Source organism: Balaenoptera acutorostrata, chromosome 3 (genome assembly GCF_949987535.1).
Source record: "Balaenoptera acutorostrata chromosome 3, mBalAcu1.1, whole genome shotgun sequence".
Lineage (NCBI taxonomy): Eukaryota > Metazoa > Chordata > Mammalia > Artiodactyla > Balaenopteridae > Balaenoptera > Balaenoptera acutorostrata.
In genome coordinates this window covers 172,853,519-172,874,755 of record NC_080066.1, presented here as the reverse complement: position 1 = coordinate 172,874,755, position 21,237 = coordinate 172,853,519, and the positions used below count along the sequence as shown (strand labels likewise).

The window sequence follows — 21,237 nt, the reverse complement described above, 5'->3', positions numbered from 1 at the left end:
ACCCAAAGCTAGCAGAGGAAGGGAATAATAACGTAGAGGTAAATAAAATAGACAATACGACAATAGAAAAAAAATAAACAAAACCAAGAACTGGTTCTTCAAAAACATCAACAAAATTTACAAAAGTTTAGCTAGATTGACTAAGGAAAAATGAGCGAAGACTCAAATGACTAAAATAAAAAAATGAAATTGGGAACATTACTATTGATTTTACAGAAATAAAAAGATTGTAAGAGAATACTGTGAGTACTTGTATAACAACAAATTGGATAACCTAGGTGAAATGCAGAAATATCTATAAACATACACTCTACCAAGACTGAATCACAAAGAAATAAAAAACCTGAATAGAGATTGAATCCATAATGAAAAACCTCCCAACAAGGAAAAGCCCTGGACCAGATGACTCCACTGGTGGAATCTACTAAACATTTTAAAATAATGCCAATTCTTCTCAAACTATTCCAAAAGTTGAAGGGGAGGTAACATTTTCTAACTCATTCTACAAGGCTGCATTACCCTGATACCAAAGCCAAACAAGAACATGACAAGAAAACTATAGAATGATATCCCTTATGAACATTAATGTGAAAATCCTCAAAAAAAAAAAAAAATACTAGCAAACTGAATTCAACAGCCTATTGAAAGGGCTATACACCATGACCAAGTGGGATTTGTTCCTGGAATGCAAGAATGATTCAACACATGAAAATCAATCAACGTAACACATCACATCAACAGAATGAAGGGATGAAAAACACATGATCATCTCAATTGATGCAGAAAAAGTATTTGACAAAATTCAACACCCTTTCATAATAAAAACATTCAACAAATGAGGAATAGAAGGAAGCTACCTCAACCTAATAAAGCCCAAATATGAAAAACCCACAGTTAGTATCATTCTCAATGATGAAAGACTAAATGCTTTTCCTCTAAAATCAAGAACAAGACAAGAATGCCCACTTCAGCCACTTCTATTCAACATAGTATTGGAAGCAGTAGCCAGAGCAATCAGACAAGACAAAGAACCTATGAGAGAAACATCTAGTTAAAAAAGAAAGAGGAAAGAGAGGGAGATGGGGGGAGGGAAGGAAGGAAGGAAGGGAGAGAGGGAGGGAGGGAAGGAAGGCAATTATTTCAACCTCAATATTTTTCATTACTTTACATGGATCGTTTCAGAAATATCTCTTAAAAAGAAGAAACATTTATTTGAAGTTTAATGATTTCCTCTATTTCTTGTCAGTTACTTCTATAAAGTTCAAGTAAGATTAAATGTAATTAGTCTTCTAAATGTCATATATAGATTCATCCCATTTTTGCAATAGCTTTTCTTTCTACAGCTATCTATTCACCCATTTACCCATCTATTTATTTATCCATATTCTGATGCCTAAAAAGATGTCTGAAATTTTTTTCAGGCATAAACCTGGAAACAAATATACTTAAGATGCTAACAATAATTAATTCTGAGTTTTAGTATGGCTGACTCTTAATTGCTTCTTTGTAGTTATCTATTGTTTTTACATATTCAAGAATTAAAATAAAAATACAAAATAAAATGAGTTCAGTAATATGTAGTGGGAAAATCAGATTTCTATTTGCGTATTGGCAACTTTGTTAATTTCTCTGACTTTCAGCTTCCCCATCAGTGAAACAGAATAATTATGCTCACCTTACTGCGGAGTTGCACAGCTGAAAAGATTTAATGTCTGCAAAATGACCAGAAGTTCCTGGCTCAGAGTAAGCTCTTAAAGGAACTAACTTTGACTCTGTTCTTGACATGTTACCGTCTCCCTCCTCTTTTAGGATCATCCTGGCAGCTGTCTCTTTTTCAGCTACCACTCTGCCTTTTGGACCAGCCACTCTTCACTGCCTCTCTTAGTTAGTGCTTCTAAAATAGACCCTTAAATGAGTTTTAAATTATTGATTAAATATGAGTTACTAAAGCTGAAAGAGAGTCTAAGCAAGAATGACTGGCTTTACTGTAGGGTTTATGGCATTTTAGGGCCAAATCTGTGTGCTGCTATGTTCATTCAATCAACCATTCATATAGCAAATATAGACTGAGCATCTACCATCTGCCAGATGCTACCCTGGGCATTAGAGGTAGAAAGATGAATAAGGCACAGTCCAGACTTAGGAGATCCACAGACTTCAGCCTTTATTCCACAATATGGAACTTGTCAAAAAACTGGTGTCTGATGCTTAGATGGGCGTTAAGGTGGATTTCCCTGTTCCCGAAGACCTAGATCAGTTCAGGGAATACCGTGGCGGTCCAGTGGTTAGGACTCCATGCTCTCACTGCCGAGGGCCCAGGTTTTATCCCTGGTTCGGGAACTAAAATCCCACAAGACGTGCAGCACAGCAAAAAAATAAAAATAGGTTAAAAAAAAACACATTAAAAAAAAAAAGTTCAAAGCCCTCCCCTCCCTACTCCCAAGACTGCTATGAATTCTAGGGGAGCCATTGCTTTTGTGGTCATTTCTGGCTCTGAGATTCTTAATAGTCTAAATTAGTGTTTTTTCTAAATAGGTCCTTAAATGCCCTCCTGTGTGAACACATGTGTGGTTCCTGTTGTGTGTGTCCCCACAAGCACACAGGCACCATTCTTCTGGCTTCTCTCTCCCTCTTCTCCTTTGTGATGATTAATTTCATGTGTCAACTTGACTGGGCCGCCAGATGCCCAGATATCTGGTCAAACATTATTTCTGGGTATGTCTGTGAGGGCGTTTCTAGAAGAGATTAACATTTGAATTCATAGACTGAGCAACGCAGATGGCCCTCCCTAATGTGGGGGGCACCATCCAATCTGTCAAGGGCCCCAATAGCACAAAAATGTTGAGGAAGGTTGGATTTGCTCTCTGCCTAACTGCTTGAACTGGGGAGTTGATCTTCTCCTGCCCTCGAAGCTCCTGGTGATCAGGCCTTTGAACTACACCACCAGCTTTCCTGGGTGTCCAACTTGCAGACAGCAAATTGTGGGACTTCTCAGCCTCCATAATCCCATGAGCCAATATCTCATAATAAATCTCTTTATCTGTATCTATATCTCTATATCTTCATATCTCTATCTACCTATCATCTATCTATTATCTGTCTATCAATCTATCTATCTATCATCTGTCTATCTCTTATTGGTCCTGTTTCTCTGGAGCACCCCAACTAATGCACTTTCCTGCCTCACCTTCTCATCCTCTCCTGGATTATTCTGGGAAACTCCCAGTTCTTCTCATCATTTATGAAGAATTATAATATTTCCTTCTCTTCATTGTCCTCCTCTTTTGAATTATGCCCCTTCAATGTGAAAAGGGTCTATCGTTGAATCTAATAAATATCTCTAATTAGCATCACAAAGGAGAAGAATTATTTTAAATTATTGCTGAGAAGGATGCCATTATATACTATAGGGAAAGATCCTTCTCTAATATGAAGTGGTTGGGGGTGGGAATAACCAGTTACAATTGGCTAATTGTTTTTGATCCAAAATATTTCCTGTTTCATTTGTTTTACTTTTTTTTCAGATTAGTGATGGGGGTTGGAGGATTGAATCATAACATGGTTTGAAGCCCCATGTGTGAGGCCAACAGATAGCTTCTTGTTGAACGTTTCAAGGATCTGTTCACTGGGATAAGAGTGCAAGTACAATTGTTCTTCATCTCCAGAAATGGCCTCTTACTCAGAGGCTCTCAGAAAAATTTAAGAAACATTCCTCCAATCAGTTCCATTTTCAAAGGCTTACTTAAACGGATCCTTAATTAGAACCTTCAGTATAATGGATGCCACTCACCAGACAGTCATAATTAAGTTACTTGATAAGTTTCTGAGTCTACGTTGTAGTGACAGGCCTATTTCAGGGCAGTTCCAGGGGTCCCTTTTAGTCCAGACACTTGGTTGCATTTCAGCCACTGAGCCATCTTTGGCTGTCACTTCTAAGTAGATGAAGAGATTGACCTGCAGATGTTACAACTTTTCCACCCTGGACTCTCCATTGTCTTATCTCAACTTAGCCCCTGTGATCCCCGACTTCTCCCATTCTCTTAATTTCCTGGTCCTCACTTCAAAAGCCCATTTCTAGTGCCTCCCCGTGGCCTGACCTGATCCAGTTTGGTCATTTACAATTCTTGTGTTTTCTGTGCTAGATGCTAGAGACCACCAAAAACTCTGAGAGGAAAAGGAGTTAAGTACCCCACCAAACCTTGCTGCCAGGAAATAATGAAAGCAAGTCTTAGACCAAATTCCACCCTACATATAGACATTTATTAAATAACTATTTATCAGCATGCCGGTCCCAAACCAGTTCCTACAGCCTGTTCCGTGAGCTTGATGGGGTCCCAGCCCCTGTCCTTCCACACCCTCTGACCACCCTCCACATAGAACATTCATCAGGGCAGAGGGACCAGTAGCCAGCATCAAAACAGATCTCTCGGTTCTGCGTTAGACAAGGGACACTTGGAGACTTGGCTGAGGGGCTGGGCTCAGTCATCACCCCTTCCCTTCTGCACAGTTGATCTATTAGCTCCCTCCACCAATAGAACAGCCAACACTTACTGAGTTCTTGCTGTGTGCCAGGCACTGTGCGAAGCGCCTTGTAGATGTTATTTTATGCAGTCCCCATAATAACCATGTGACCTAGGAAGTATTAGAAGCCCTGTTTTACAACTAAGAAAGTGGAGCTTGGAGAAGTGACTTGTCCTAGTTTACAGGAATTAAAGGTGCCCAAAGTTAGAGGAATAAAGAAGGATTCCTCGAAGGATTCTTAAGCACTGCATCACCAGGGAAGCCCCAGAGAATACATTTAATGTAGTGCTGTTATATGCATTTTTTGATATAGTTTTGTTTTAACTCATACATATTGTTGTGCAGCTGGCCTTTTTCTATTCTATAGGTCTTTCTCATTATTTTTAACTACTGTTTGGCATTCCATGGTTATCATACACCATATTTTATTTAGCCTTTTCTCATTTTACTAATATTCGTGTAGCTTAATGTTAAAAAAAAAGAAGTTTCCTGTTTTGGAGAAATCTCAACTGAAACTTCAGAGCTGAGAACAGGGGGGCACAAGGACCTTTACTTCCAAAGAGCGCTGCTGACCATGCCCCTTGGGGCTAACAGTTCTGTGACTATCAGCCCCTGGCACCTATATCCAGTCTATATGTGGGAGGGCTTGGGAATCATTGAAAAAGATGCTTTAAAAGCAATTCGTTCAACCAATATTTGCTGAATGCCCACTTGTGCTCTGAGTGCTGTGACACAGGGTTTAATGGGACAGAGACCTCTGTCCTCATGAGGCTTTGATGGGGGCCTGGAGGATGCTTTAGCTTTTCTTGGTCCGGATCTCAGAGCCCCAGCGGTATGCAGTATGAGATCTCTCACACATGCGACAGTTGGGTGCATCCAGGGCTGTCTACCCACAGAGAGTGGGCAGTGGAGGAGAGGTTGGACCACTGGAGCTTGGCAGTGTGAGGAAGCTGCGTTCCTGAGGGTCACATGGAGGCTTGGAGAGGCGATGGGGTTCGAGCCATCTTCAAAAGACTCAGCCAAGAGGGTGCCTGCCTAGGTGTGGAGACCCGGGAAGAAATGGATGCAGCAGCGGCAGGGGCAGGGGGCAGGGGGACGGGGAAAGAAAGAGAAAGGGTCCAGAGAACTCAGGTAAAGAGCAAAATGGGAGGGCCCCACGGGGAGTTGGCAAAGAACTCCCTGCATGACTCTTCAGCTCATCTGTAAAATGGGGATAATAGGACCTCTTCAGGGGGTTGTTGTGAGGATGAAAATACTTAATACCCGCAAGCACAGTGCTTGGCCCAGAGCAAGAGTCGGGCCCCAAAGTGTCCCCTTGTAGGAGAGCTCTGCGGATGCTGTGGCAATCTGTCTTTGGCGCCCTCTGGTGGGGAAGATTCAAAGTGCCAGCTCTCTGTAGGCTCTTGGACCCTCCGGTCAGCAGGGTTCACTCACCCACAGGGTCCTTGCCAAGGGGAAGCTTCCCCTGGCTGGACACCTCCAATTCTGTCTCTGGCCACCGCTCTCCAGCAATCCACCCATCCTGGGTTCCCCTCGACCTTCTGGGCTGTGTTTATGTCCGAGTTCTCAGCTCTTCCAGCTCTGCCTGCCTGATTCCACATTTGGGCCACGGGAAACAGTCAGGAGCTCTAAAGGAGCAGCTCCCCGCCCAGAGTGGTCCCCTTGCCCTCCGTTTGTTGCAGCAAAAATAGAAATAAAGTCTCCCCTCTCCTGAGAACAAGGAAAATAAAGGCAACAGTGAACAGGCTACTGAAGAAACATAACCTGGCCTGAAAGAGTTAATCACGCCTAGTTTTATTTTAACTGTTACTAAAACTAGATTTGTAATTCACAAAGCTAATCTATCACTCTTTAACACTATGTGAATTACATCCTGGCCTGCCTTGTAGCAAATCACCCCTTGTAGCATTTGCATTTCAAAAAGAAGTTCACCTGCCAATAACGCTGAGACAAAGGGACCCAATTACAGGGCTGTCTGATGCCAGTTGTGACTGTTTTGAAATAATGCAGGAAGAAGAAGAATGCAAGACCTTCACTGTTTTGATGCTTATCATATATCCTGGACTGCAAGCCCCACATATAAAATCTTCTCAGAGTCCTGAGGTGGTAGTGGGGGAGGGGTGGGGGAGGGGAGGGGTGGGGGAGGGGCGGGGTAGGGAGGGGTGGGGAGGGGGGAGGGGCGGGGTAGGGAGGGGGAGTTATGGGGAGGGGAGGAGAGGGGAGGGGAGGGGTGAGGGAGGGGTGGGGAGGGGTGATGGAGGTGTGGGGAGGGGTGAGGGAGGGGTGATGGAGGGGTGGGGAGGGGTGGAGAGGGGAGGGGTGGGGGAGGGGAGGGGAGGGGTGGGGGGAGGGAAGGGGAGGGGTGGGGAGGGGGGAGGGAAGGGGAGGGGTGGGGAGGGGGAGGGGAGGGGAGGGGGAGGGGTGGGGTGGGGTGGGGAGGGGAGGGGAGGGGAGGGGTGGGGTGGGGAGGGGAGGGGAGGGGTAATGTGGCATGAGAGCTGACAACCCCTCCCTTCCCACGCCCACGGCACACACCACTAATCAAGAACAATCTTCTCCACTGAGCCCCAGTAAGGCTCCGTATCTTTTCCAATGCAGTGCTCCAAGCACGATCATCAGTGGTTCATAATGGTGCTGGAAATCATGCCATTCTTCACTTTCCTCTTCTAACATACACCCCCTTCTTCTCACTCCCTGTCAGCTGCCCACTTCCACATGTTTTCTCCTCCTTCCTTCTCTACCTCTACATGCCCAAATCCTCTCCATCCCTAAATGCCAAGCACCTTTTAGAAAGCACTTTCCAACCTCCTAACCTCCCAAACTAGCAGTTATCTCTCTCTCCGATTTTATTTTGCAACTTTCTAATATCTTCTGCCTTAAATTATGGGTATGGTCATCTCACGTCCTCTGGTGGATGTGATACTTCTTAGGGGCTAGAACGGTATTTTGTTCATCTGGATATTTCCTAGAGACTGACCCAGACTCTTTCCCAAAAAGAGGAAGAATAAAGATTTGCTAAACTGAATTGGCACCCTCAAAGATGGTTAAAAGCATGAAGGATTTAAAGGGGAAATAATCTTGCCAGAATAGCTCCCATTTATTGAGTACTTACACTCGCTAGGCGATCCGTCAGCATTAGCTCGTTTAATTCGGTGATTACCCTATGGCGTAGCTAGCGTTATTACTCCCAATTTACAAATGATGACACTGAAACCAGACATACTAAGTAACATGCCGAAAGCTAACCCACTAAGCAGCAGCCAAGAAGCATTCAAACGCTCGAAGTGTGGTCCCGGAGCCCATAGGCCTAACCGCCACTCTATGCTAATCTTTACCAGGTACATGTGCTGATATTAATGTCAGGATCAACAGCAGCTAACATTTAGGAAGTGCCACCTGGCTTTCTAAACTCCTCACACGTAATAACTTATTTCACCTTAATAAGAACTTAAGAAGTCGATACTGTAATAACTGCCATTTAACAAATGAAAAAACTGAGGCACAAAGACACTAAATAACTTGCTCAAGGGTACACAGCTGGGATTTAAGCCCAGGCAGGACTTAATTACCACACTCTTTTATTTCTCTACAAGCAGGGTAATCATTTTACATGCTAAACTTATTATGCCCATTTCATGGAAGAAACTAAGACTCTAACCTGCCAATATTAAGTAGCCTGCCCAAGTCAAAAAGAAAGGGGCTATCTGATATTTGACATCAGACAGTGTCAAGAGGTTTTGGAGAACAACTCTCACCACAGTGTTCCAAAAGTGGCAGCAGCCAGTTGGTCACTAGATGCTCGTGGTATTCTCTGTTGCGTGAGGCCTTGGGACCAACAATTACTCCTCCCTCCCCTTCCTCCCTCCCTCAACCCTTGCTTTAAAAATTCCCCACTCAATGTTGGGAGATGCCTACAAATTCCCTGATGTCCCTACCTGGTAATGGATGACATGCTGGACTTTAGGAATATCCAGGCCCCGAGCTGCCACATCTGTTGCCAGAACACAACTGTGGTGGAGAGAGAAAGCTCATTAATAATAACTAACGGCTATCATTAATCAAATTCTTACCACTGAGTACTCTAAACACAACAATCCTTACAAACACTCTACGAGACAATACTATTACATATGTCCCTTTGACAGATAAAGAAGCTGAGGCTCAGAGAGATTAACTTCCCAAGGTATATATATGGCTGTTCAGTTGTGGAGCCAGGATCCAAACCTGGGTTTCACTGGCCGCAATCGACAAGCCACACGCTGCAATAATAAAGACTACCTCAAGTGCATTAAATGGGGCCATACTCTAGGTCGGTGACCTCATCTCCTATCACCCTCCCACTTAATTCCCTCCAGTCGCACAGGCGTCCTTGCTCTCCTCGCTCTTCCTCAAACATGCCAAACCTGCTCTTGCCTCCCAGCCTGTGCACTTAGTGCACCTTAGGCCATAAAGGTCTTCCTCAGATATTCACATTTCCTTACTTTCTTCTACTCTCTGCTCAAATCTCACCTTATGAGAAAAGCCTCCCAGACCACACACCCACAGTCTGCACAACTCCCTATACAACTTTACTTCTTAGCACTTAGCACCACTTGACGAACTGCATACTTACTTCTCAGTTTATTACCTCCCTCCCCTGGGATGTAAACTCTATGACAGCAGGGACTTTGTACTACTCACTATTCTATTACCAGCCCCTAGAACAGTGCCAGGTTCACAGCAAGCACTCAATAATATGTACTGGGTGATGTTTCTTAATGTATGTGTAGTTTAAGGGGAGTCAAAAGCACCTGACGTATGTCTTAAAAACTTAAGATTTTAGGCCCTTCAGGGTCCCCACTTCCTGTATCTCTGAGATAGGGCTGTGGAATATGATGCAAACTAAAGTTTGTAAAATATTAAACCACCGCTCTAAGTCAAGGTCAGCAAACTTTTTCTGTCAAGGGCCAGAGGGTAAACTATTTTTGGCTTCGTGGGTGATGTCTGTTGAAACTACTCAACTCTGCCATTATAGCACAAAAACAGCTATAGACAATACATAAATAGGCCTCGCTGTGTTCCGATAAAACTTTACTTATAAAAACAGGCAACAAGCCAGATCTGGCCCATGGGCTATCGTTTGCCAACTCCTGATCCAATGAACCACTAACTCTACTTACTAACATTCAGAGGGAAGTGAACCACTTGTTCTTGAAACTAGTCTGTAACCGGTAACCTGACAAAACAATGTGGGCAGAAGCCAATTTAAAGCCCAGCTTCCCAGGCCCTCATTTTGACAATCTGCCCCGTGCTGCCTGCCTGACCATCACTCTGGCCCAAGAGCAGATGGACACGACAGCGTGAGCTCCGCAGTCTGACAGGCTGGTCTGAGGCCCAGCTCTACCACTTCCAAGCTGAGAAACCTTGGGCAAGCTTATGTGCTTTTCTAAACCTTACTTTTTTTAATCTATAAAATAAGAATAATGACAAGTGGTAAGTATTAAAGCTAACATTTAGCAAGCTCATACCATGTGCCAAGCACTGTTCCGAACACTTCAAATGCATAAGTTCACTTACTCCTCAGAGCAACCCTCTGCCATAACTTCTATTATTATACTGATTATGAGAAAACTGAAACACAAAGTAATCTGACCAGCTAGAAGTGACACAGCCAGGATTTGATCTCAAGCAGTCCGCTTCCAGTCTGTGCTCTTAACCATGACTCTATTCTTCTTCTCAAGGATGTTACAAGTGAATGAATGTAATAATGTATCTAAAATGCAAGCACAATACTTAATCTGTTGTTAAGTGTTCAATAATAATAGGTATTATTGTCACCATTACTCATTATTAAAGAAGTTTCTGTTGGGCATTCCCAGCAACCAAATGTACTAGATGAGAGTAAGCCTGCCTCACGCTGTGCAAAAAAAAAAGGCTACCTTCTACCGATAAGGCTCCCACGAGAGAAGGTAGCTTCCCACCATCCTGGTGACCTAGACCCAATGGCTAATCTGTGCGCAGGCCTGACTTACTCCTCCAGATGGGCAAACTGCTCCAGGTTTCTGAGCCTCTGCTTCTGGTGCATGCAGGCATGTAGGGTCAGTGGCATGATATCCAGGACTTTGAGGAGCCCAGAGAGGCGTTTGATGCAGGAGATACTGTTGGCAAACACTAAGGTGCGGCCTGCATACTGCATCAGGAAGTAGTGCAGATATAAGTCTTTCTCATCAGTCTCACAATGGATCTTGGTCTCTGTAAGTGTCTCTACCGTGGCCTCCTTTCTTGTAAGGTCGATGACCTTGGGCTTGCCCCTCATGCCAATCTTCTGCATGAGGAGGTCAAGTTTGGCAGTTTTGTCAATTTTCTTAGCGTGCTTCTTGTGAAGGATTCGAGCAGGAGCTTGATGTACCAGGGTCAGCGTGGCCGAAAAAACAAGTGTCTGTCTCTTTGGGTTGTACTGGGAATCACTGAGCATCTCTAGCAGCTTTGAGAGCTCAGCAAAGTGGCCTTTCTCAACCATGCGGTCAGCCTCATCGACCACCAGGCACCTACGGATCCAGACAGACCCACATCACCTGGTTAGCAGCAGGTAAGAGGAGTCATCCACAGCATACTCTACCACCCCACCACCCCCAGGGCCCTCAACCAATCTCCCTCACACATGCTCGGTTTTCTAAAGGCCCAAGTCTGGCTAGTACCACACCATGGCACTTTGTAACAGGGAGAAGGCACTGCACACTGTACCATGTCACCTCAGGTCCGCTTCAGAACAGGGGGTGGGGGCAAGGGGGAGGTACTGTTTCTCACCTGAGCTGCCGAAGGTTGCTCAAATGAGGGTGCTTTTCTTTAACTAGCTCCCACAGCCGGCCTGGAGTGGCAATCACAATCTCAGGCTGACGGTTCAGCATCCTCTGCTGTTTCTGTGTGGACATTCCACCAACCAAAATAGCAGTTTTAATGCCTATGGTACACAAAACAAAAGGGACACTGTTATTCAGACTAATTGCTCAGTTCTTCCAATGCTGACACAGGCGCCCCCAGATTAGTAAAGGCTGCCAGTCACCAGCACAGCTCCCCTCTCCAGGGGGCTGCTAAGAGCTGGCTTGCCCTGTTGATGCCATTGCTAGAGGGCTTACCAGGTCTTCTATGATCTAGGCCCTGACTATTTCCCCAACCTCATTTTTTTCTACTCTTTCCCCTCCAACCACACCAGTAGGGCTGGATTTGAACCCAGGCATGGTGACATCCAAAGCTCTGGAAAAAATGAGCAGTGGTGCACCACAGTGCTGGGAAAGATGTAACTTGTAGCTGTGACACACCTCCCCTAGGAGTTCCTGCCCATGCCCCTCAATTAAAATTAAACTGAATCTCCTCTGATGGCTAGTGTTCTCTTCTCCTCTCTAGTGGAGGACTTCGCAAGGTAGACAGTATGGAAGGAACACAAAGGATCATGCAAGCAAAGCGCTTAGTAAAGTGCCTTGTAATACACAGTCAGAGCTTGATAAGTAACTGCTCCTTTTACTATAAAATTGAAACCCCGACTCTGCAGCCTTTCCCAAAGAATTCCCTGAAAAAGTTAAGTTCTAATGCCCTAAGGCAGGAGTCAGCAAACCTTTCCAACAGTAAACATTTTTGGCCCTGTGGGCTAAATGGTCTCTGTACAATTACTACCTCTATTCCGCTCTGCATTGGTGATGCAAAAGTGACCATAGACATATGTAAATAAGTGGGTGTGGCAGCACTTTATTTACAAAAAAAAAAAAAAAAAAGAAACCCAAACAGTGGTTTGCCAAACGCTGCCCCAAGTATCTACTGTATCCAGTAAGTTAACCAATTTCCTATGCAGCTAGAATAGCATTAGCTATGTGTTATCCTTGGGAGAATAAAGAATGTGTCACTCAAACAGTTTTCTGTCGGGCTTAATTCTCTGGCAGGAGAGAAAGATTCCCCCTAGTGGGCGGGCACAGCTGATTCACCTCTGCCACCCCAGCTACTGGAATCCTTTCAGGCAACATTTATTAAACGGAATTAAACCTCACCTGTAAACTTGGCCACAGCATCAATGTGTTGTTTGACTTGAACGGCTAGCTCTCGAGTGGGAGCCAGAACCAGTCCAAGCAGAGGACGCCTTGGATGTGCAATTCTGCCACCCAATTCTTGTTTGAACTTTCTAGTCTGCTCTTCATCAAGCCTGTCCTCCTTGTTTTCATCCTGTTTGGGAATGGGCGTCTCCCTGATCAGGGAAGAAGGTCCTTCACCGGCATCATCATCATCATCATCACAGGAGGGCAGCACCTGGTCTGAGACTGTAGCTCCAATCTTGGCTCTTGCCTGGCTGCGTGGTGCTCTAGCCTTCGCTCCAGCCTCCCTGGGCAGTGCTTCCAATCTCAGCAGGCAAAGCTCCAGACTCAGTTCCAGCCCTGCCTGGTGATCCTGTCTCAACGCCAGCCTCATTACTGGTCTTCCCAAGTGGTGCTCCTGTGTTACTTAGAGCTGGGATAGGCTTCTTCTTCACCTGCCACTGCAGCACCGCATGAATCATTGGAATGGCAAAGGCAAGAGTTTTCCCACTTCCTTAGAAGCAGAACAAAAAACAAACAAAAACAGTGTCAATCAACAGATGTACATACTTTTGTCTGAGGTTCTATCCTTTACACGGAATGAGGGACCCTGACATAGCCAAGTGCCACCCTGACCAATCCAAAGCTCCTTCTACCCTACACAGGTACAGCACCCCTACAGCTCTGCAACCAGAGGGCACCAGTAATTAGGAGTCTGAGGAAAAGTCTGACAGACTGGCATTGCGGGCTGAGGTCACCAATAAACTACAGACAAATGTCCAAACAATGAAACCCTAAAGAGATGGGCAAGTTGTGTGTGTGTGTGTGTGTGTGTGTGTGTCTGTTGCTGTTGTGAAGGAACACAAAATTGAAGGGTAAGGAATGAACATCTGTACAATACTTTCCCAAAACCTTTCTCTGGTGGGGAAGGAGGGAGTAAAAGAAAATTTTCTTAGTTTTCGAGAAAACTTTAAAACTTCTGTCTATGCTTGAACATTTTCAAACTAGCCTTTGAACGTATATGGAGCCCAAGTATTCACACCATCTGTGTGGACAAAAACAAACAAAACAAAACACTTCAAGCTGAGAATTTAAAGTGGTTCCAAAATTAAAATGCCTCAAGCAGAAGCAAATAAGTGATCTCTTTATGAAGAAACTTTTATCACAGAACTCAAAGAACTCTCAGAGGTAATTTTCAGAGGAAAATGAGCATCTCTCAGGAACGAGGTACTATAAGCAAGAACTATAACAACAACAAAAAAGAAAGCAAAAACAAACTCATAAAACTTCAGATAAGAAAAACAGCACTTTTCATCAGAAACAACAAATGCTACAAAACAGTGCAATGACATCTTTATCTGAAGACCTGGGGAAAAAAATCTGACAATCTACAACTCTACACTTAGCAAAAATCTCTTTCAAAACAAAATGCAAACTAAAGACTTTTGTAGGTATACAAAAGCTGAAAGAATTTATCATCAGCAGACCTGGTATACAAGAAATATTAAAGAAAGTCTTTCATGTAAAACAAAAGATGATATTCGCTGAAAATCTGGATCAACACGAAGGAATGAAGAGCACCAGAAACGGTGACATGGATGAATATTAAAAATGTCTTTTTCTTATTAAAACTTCTTTAAAAAATAATGGATTATTTAAAGCAAAAATAATAAAAATGTGTTTGGGGATTTCTAACACATAAAGTATAAAACAAAAAGCACAAAGCAAAGAAAAAATGGAATTATACTCTTGTTAACGTTCTTGTACTATATGTAAGGTAGTATATTATCACTTGAAGGCAGAGTATGATATACTAAAGACATCATCTGCGAACCCAAAAGCAACCTCCAAAAGGACATAACAAAGAGTTATAGCTAATAAGACAATAAAAAGATAAAATAGTATCACAAATATTCAATCCAAAAGAAGGTAGAAGAGTAACAAAGGAATAAACAATAGTTGGGAAAAATAGAAAACAAATAGCAAAACAGATTAAAACCCAACCATTATCAATAATCACATGAAATGTAAACGACCTCAACACAATTAAAAGACAGATAGTTGGATTAAACAGCAAGACCCAATTGTATGCTGCCTATAAGAAACTCGCTTTGAATAGAAAGATAAAAATAGGACAAAAGTACAAGTATGGAAAAAGACACACCATGCTAACATTAATCAAAATAAAGCTGGAAAAGCTACATTAATAACCTGACAAAGGAGATTTTAGAACACAGAATACTTCAGGGAAAAAGAGGGCCTTTTCATAATGAAAAAACTGAATTCATTTAGAGGATACAATAGTCCTAAACATTTATGCATCTAATAACAGGGTTTCAACATTCACAAAACAAAAACTAACTGAACTGCAAGTAGTAAACTATCACTCAAGAAAAAATAAAAATATTTCTAATATGGTAAAGTAATTAAGTTCATAATTAAAAACCATCCTATACAGAAAAGTGCAAGCACAGATGAATTCTACCAAATATTTAAGGAAGGAAAATGCCAATTCTATACACACTCTTTCAGAAAATTGAAGGGAATACTTCAACTCACTCTGAGGCCTGCATTACTCTGATTCCAAAATCAGTCAAAGACATTACAAGAAGACAAAACTACAAACCAATATCCTATTAACAGAAATTCAAAAACCATTAACAAAATTTTAGCAAATCAAATCCAACAATGTACAAATAATACACTGCGACTAAGTTCAGTTTATCATCATTATCAACAAACTGAAAATAAAAAAAACATATATCTCAATATACGCAGAAAAGGCGTTTAAAAGAACACAGTAACCATTCCTGATAAAAATCTTTCTGCAAACTAGAAACAGAAGAGAATTTTCTCAACCTGACAGAGGACAAATAGGAAAAAACCTACTGCTAACATCACACTTAATGATGAAACACTGAATATCTTTCCCCAAAGATCAGGAACGAAGCAATGATGCCCACTATAGCACTTCAATTCCAGTTGTACTGGAGTTTTAGCCGGTGCAACACATAAGACAAAAATAAACAAAAGGCACCCAGACTGGATGAATAATCATCTTTGAAGAAAATCCTATATAATCTTCAAGAAACCAGTTGATGGTACCAAGTTGCAGGATACAAGATCAATATACAAATATGCAGATTTCTATTTATTAGCATCAGAAATAGGAAATCTTAAATTACCATTTACAAAAGCATCGAAAATATGACGTACTTAAGGATAAATCTAATAGATGTGCATACACTGAAAACTACAAAGCGCTGCTAAGAAAAACTGAAGACCTAAAAAAAATGGAGAGCTATACCACATTCATGGACTGGAAGATTCTATATTGTCCAGATGTCATGTCCTCAGTTGGCTCTATAACCAATGCAATCCCAATCCGAATACCAGCTGACTTTTTTGTAGAAATTGAAAAACTGACTTTAAAATTCACCTTGAAACGCCAAGGGCCTAGAATAGCCAAAATAACTTTTAAAAAGAACAAAACTGGAGGACTTATGCTACCTGATTTTAAGACTTATTCTAAAGCTGCTGTATCCAACATAGTGACGTATTGGGAAAACAGTAAAGATAGACAAATAGATCAATGGCAAAGAAAAGACTCCAGAAATAGACCCACACCTATATGGTCACTGATTTTCAAAAAAGATGCAAAGGCAATTCAGTGGAGAAAGAGTAGTTTTTCAACAAACGGTGCTGGAATAATTAGATAGCCACATGCAAAACAAAACCAAACCTTTGATCTGTATTTCTCCCCATAAAAGTTAACACAGGAAGGATCAGACTGAAACACAGAACCTAAAACTAGTAACACTTCTACAAGAAAATATAGGAGAAAATCTTTGTGATCTTGTGTTAGGCAAAGGATTCTTAGGTAAGCACATCTGTAAAAGAAAAAGTGATCACTTAAACTTCATCAAAATAAGTAACTCTTGCTCTTCGAAAGACACTGCAAGGAGAATGAAGAAATAAGCCACAGACTGGGAGAAAAAAAAGCACATCACATATCTGATAAAGGAGGTGTATCTAGAATATATTATGAATTCAATAATAGGAAAACCACAACCCAATTAAAACATGGGCAAAAGAACTAAACAGACACCACCAAAGAAGATAATATGGATACAATTAGGCACTGGAAAAGACGCTGCTCAACGAGTCACTAGGGAAATACCAATGAAAGCCACAAGGAAATATCACTAAAATTTTTAAAGTCTAAATCAAATTAAAGACTGACCACACCAAGTACTGGCAAGGACATGGACCAATCTGAACTCTCATAACCTGGTGATTATGTAAAATGGTACAATCACTTTGGAAAACTCCTAAAAAGTTACATTTACCATAAGACCTAGCCATTCCACACCTAGGTATTTACCCAACAGAAATCAAAGCATATATCCATACAAAGACTGATACACCAATATTTATGATAGTTTTACTTGTAAATGCCAAAAACTAGGAAGAACAGAACTATATCCATCAATAGACAGATAAACAAACTGTACTCTATCCATACAGTGGAATACTACTCATCCATAAAAAGAAACGAACCATTGGTATTTGCAGTAACATGGCTGAACCTCAAAGTATGCTGAGTTAAAGAGCAGACACTCTCCCTCCCCAAAATACATATTGTATGATTCCATTTTAAAATTCTGGAAAATGCAAACTAATTGATAGCGATAGAAAGACTATCAGAGGTTACCTGGGGATGAACAAGGAGGGGAGCCTAGGTAGGGAAGGAGGGATTATTAAGGGGCCCAAACATCTTTTGGGGGTGATGGATATATTCATTATCTGCATTGGCAGCAGTTTGCCCACAGCCCCAAAAGTCTTTGAGACTAGGACCTGTGGATTCACAGCATTCCACAGAAATAGCCTGATAGGAGCTGTGGTATAAATCCAAATGTCAATCTCTAGCCACAGTGGCTCACATCTCTCCTCTGCCTTCCGGAAACAGGCTTCCAGGCCTCTCTGCACATACCAAAGTAGTGTAGCCGAATGCTTAACAGCACATAGACCTAGTCTAGAACTATTCAAGCACTACCGCTTTTCAGTGGGGCAGTTTTAGGGACACTGTCTACCCTCTATGAGGCCGAGTTTCCTCTTCAGTAAGATGGGAATAATAACGGAACCTACCTCAGGGTAGTTTTGAGAAACTGAGTTCATGCAGGTAACACAGGGCGTGACGTATTTTAAATGTTAAATAAATGTTCTAAGGTATTACTATTACCTCCATGCCCCTTTCCTGGCTTTTTCTCCCTCTTCCATTTTTATGACTCTTATACAGGACCTCATCTCAAGTTTCCTGACCACACTTCCAGAAATCCAAGACACAGAGTGTCTAGATCAGGGGTCCCCAACCCCCAGGCCATGGACCGGTAGCAGTCCGTGGCCTGTTAGGAACCAGGCCGCACAGCAGGAGGTGAGCGGCCGGTGAGTTAGCGAAGCTTCATCTGTATTTACAGCCGCTCCCCATTGCTCAAATTACTCCCTGAGCTCGGCCTCCCGTCAACATTATGGTGAACTGTATGATTATTTCGTTATATATTACAATGTAACTAACAGTAATAGAAATAAAGTGCACAATAAATGTAATGCACTTGAATCATCCTGAAACCACCACCCACCCCCTTCCGTGGAAAAACTGTCTTCCACAAAACTGGTCCCTGGTGCCAAAAAGGTTGGGGACCGCTGGTCTACATGGTCTAGCTCTGAAATGGAGCAGGACCCTATGGTCCTCACCTCCCATGTCCTCTGCCTGCCTTTGTCTGTGGAAAAACTTCAGCCAAAGAATAAGTTTAATCAGAGAAGTGAGAAAATGCAGAAGCAAAGGAAAGCAGTCCAACAAGACCAAATCATAAAAGTTTAGTCAATAAGCATAGCTAAGGACCTTTAGTTCCTTCTCAAGGGCTATAGATAATATTCTGAGCCATATCCTGTGAGCTGTCTTGTAGATACCTTCTGTGTATCTACAGATAAAACGCCCACCAGGTGGAAAAAGTTAACTACATGATGACCAGACTGTAGCCATGACATAACCTGCCATTCCGAGAACTGGCCTCAAGAAAATGGAAACAAACCGACCCTGGAACTGAAGATTGACTGTACTTAAAACAATGAAGACGATGCTGGTCAGACCACCAATGACCAATTTCAAGATCACCGTCAACAGCTGACTCTGCTGTTTCTGCATGCGGCCCCCTCCCCTCCATCTATAACAGCTCTTGTCCACTGGATGGGGGCGGGGGGTCGGCCTTCAGACAGGAGCACCCCCCACCCTGCCCCCCCACCGCCCCCGTTGCCGGAATCCAAAATAAAGCTAACTTTCCTTTCCACCAAGCTGGCCTCTTTATTGGCTTTTGAGCGGCGAGCAGCTGGACCCACTTTTGGTTACAGTTCTATGCCATACAATATAGTAGCCACTAGCCACACACAGCTGTCACATTCTTAAAAGGTGGTTACTCTAAACTGAGATGGGCGGCAAGTTGAAAATACACATCAGAGTCTGAAAACAGTATAAAAATAAGAATGTAAAATATCTCAATAATTTTACATTCATTGCGTACTGAAATATGCTATGTAGTTGGTTAAATATATTGTTAAAATTAATTTTCACTTTCTAAAAACCTTTTTTAATATGGCTCCTAGGAAATTTTAAGTTACATATGTGGCTCACATTACATATATATTTCTATTGGTTATTGCTGGTCAAGTTAGACTAATAGTTCCAGGCTTGTATTGCTCTTTCCCCCATCAGTAGTTGAGTCTCCCCAGGGTGAGTCAACCTGTCCTGGCTTCACAAAGTCTTAGATGGCCCAAGGAATGAGGGATCTTCAAACAATGCCTAGTCCCAACAGTCACCTCCTGCCCAAATCTGCCTACCAAATCCACCCAAAGGTTATCACAAACGCAAATCCTTCCAATGCCAATAAACCCACCAACTCCCAACGCAGCCCTTTTTATCTTTGGACAACTCTTGCGAATGAGACACTTCTTCCTTATACTAATGAAGATCTACCTCTCCAGAGGGCTGATCTTAGCCCTACTTTACCTCTGAGCCATTCAGAAAAGGCTCAAGACCTGGAAAAAAACTACCATTTACAGATCACTTACAATGCACTGTGTAAATTTTAGTTTACTATTGTTTTTTGTTACTAGTTTGCTATTGTGTAAATGTATAAATTTAGTAGGCACTTACATTTAACCCACATAGCAAAAGAAGCAGGTACTGTAGTTGTCCATCTCCATTTTATAATAGGGTCTACAGGGCGCAGAGAAATAAAGTGACCTGCCTAGGGCACCAATCAGGAAGTGGCCTCTTTCAACCCAGAGCTCGCCGACCTCTGAAAACCTTCACTCAACAGTGCTTTTGTGGTCGTGCCCCCAACATTCCCGTCTCCCAGCCAACCAGCCTGTTAGCAGCCACAAGCTCAATCCAGAAGCAATCTTGCCCTGGCCAGATAAGGATGCCCTTACCTGTCTCAGCAGCCCCAAGGATGTCCAGTTTGTCACGAATGGCAGGTGCCAAGGTCAGAGCTTGGACTGGTGTGGGCGCAGAGAAGCCTAGGAAGCTGAGCGCTCGGAGAACTGGCTTGGGTACAAACAGATCCTTCCAAGCTGATACATCTGCCTTGTGATCACGCATTTCAGGCATCCACGTCTTTGCTCTTTTGGGCACCTTTGGAGTAGTACCCTGGGGAGGCTCTGATTTTTTTTTCCCTTTCTTGTTCTTCTTTTTTGGAACCGTCTGGGCCGGGCTTTCTGATGCCATCTCCCCTACCTCTGGATCAGGACAAACTGTGCCATCTCCCTGGGGCCCTGGCTCAGTATCTTTGCCCTCAAACACTTTCTGGGCACTGCTTCCTTCAGTTTCCACAGCTCTACTCTTCTTCAACTTCATCTTCTTCTTTGAGGAGGTAGACTCTCCTTCCTCCTCTCCTTCTGAAACAGCTTGTGACTTTCTCTTCTTGGGCTCCTCCTTTGAGAAGAGACTGGAGGAACCCTCCCCAGAGGAGACCAACTGATAATCCGTCAGTTCCTCAAAGCACACCAAGTCATCCATCTGTCCGTTTGCAAACATATTTGGGTCAATCTTCACCTGCTTCCATTTTCCCACAACTTTGATGCCCTTCCTCTGAATTCTGCCATAGTTTGGTGGCTCTGGCCTCGATTTTTTCTCTTTCAGCTTCATGGTTGCTGAAAAGGAGAGAAATGTTCCATTAGATTGGCAACTGAGAAGCACAGGGTTCTGAGGCAACAGATAGTTTCTAAGCAGCCTACAGAGTATCACGCCCTGCAAAGAAGTGAAGACACAAAGATGGCTCTAACGCTGATGCTGCCAGCTAGAGAAGATCAAAGAAGGAAAGAAATGTACCCGCAGAGCGGGCAGCTTGGCCTGCAACAGAGGGGACACAGGAGGTGTGGCAAAGACACATGAGCGAGATCTGGTGTGCATTCCAGATGCAATGACGACCGCTTGTGTGCCCTTGGCAGCTCCTGCTTAATCCTCTCTGAACCTCAGCGTTCTCATATTTTTAAAAGGGGGGAGGGGTTTACTAGCTAGGTCACAAAATGTTCTCTGCAATAAATAACATTCTCTAAAGCATGGTGGGTGAAGCCTGCCACTCCCAAGCCACTCTGAAGGTTGAATAAGAATCTGAGGGGG

The 21,237-nt window shown here is 42.9% G+C and overlaps 1 protein-coding gene across 1 annotated transcript; it reads right to left on the bottom strand.

The window, feature by feature from the left end:
- Positions 1–8,417: 8,417 nt before the first annotated feature.
- LOC130707603 (ATP-dependent RNA helicase DDX24-like) lies at positions 8,418–20,764 on the bottom strand. The gene is given in 6 exon segments (XM_057543062.1): positions 8,418–8,529; positions 10,533–11,048; positions 11,308–11,461; positions 12,540–12,892; positions 12,894–13,074; positions 20,049–20,764. Coding segments are annotated over 6 exon segments (2,016 nt in total). The 5' UTR covers position 20,764; the 3' UTR covers positions 8,418–8,432.
- Between the last annotated feature and the right edge of the window lie 473 nt (positions 20,765–21,237).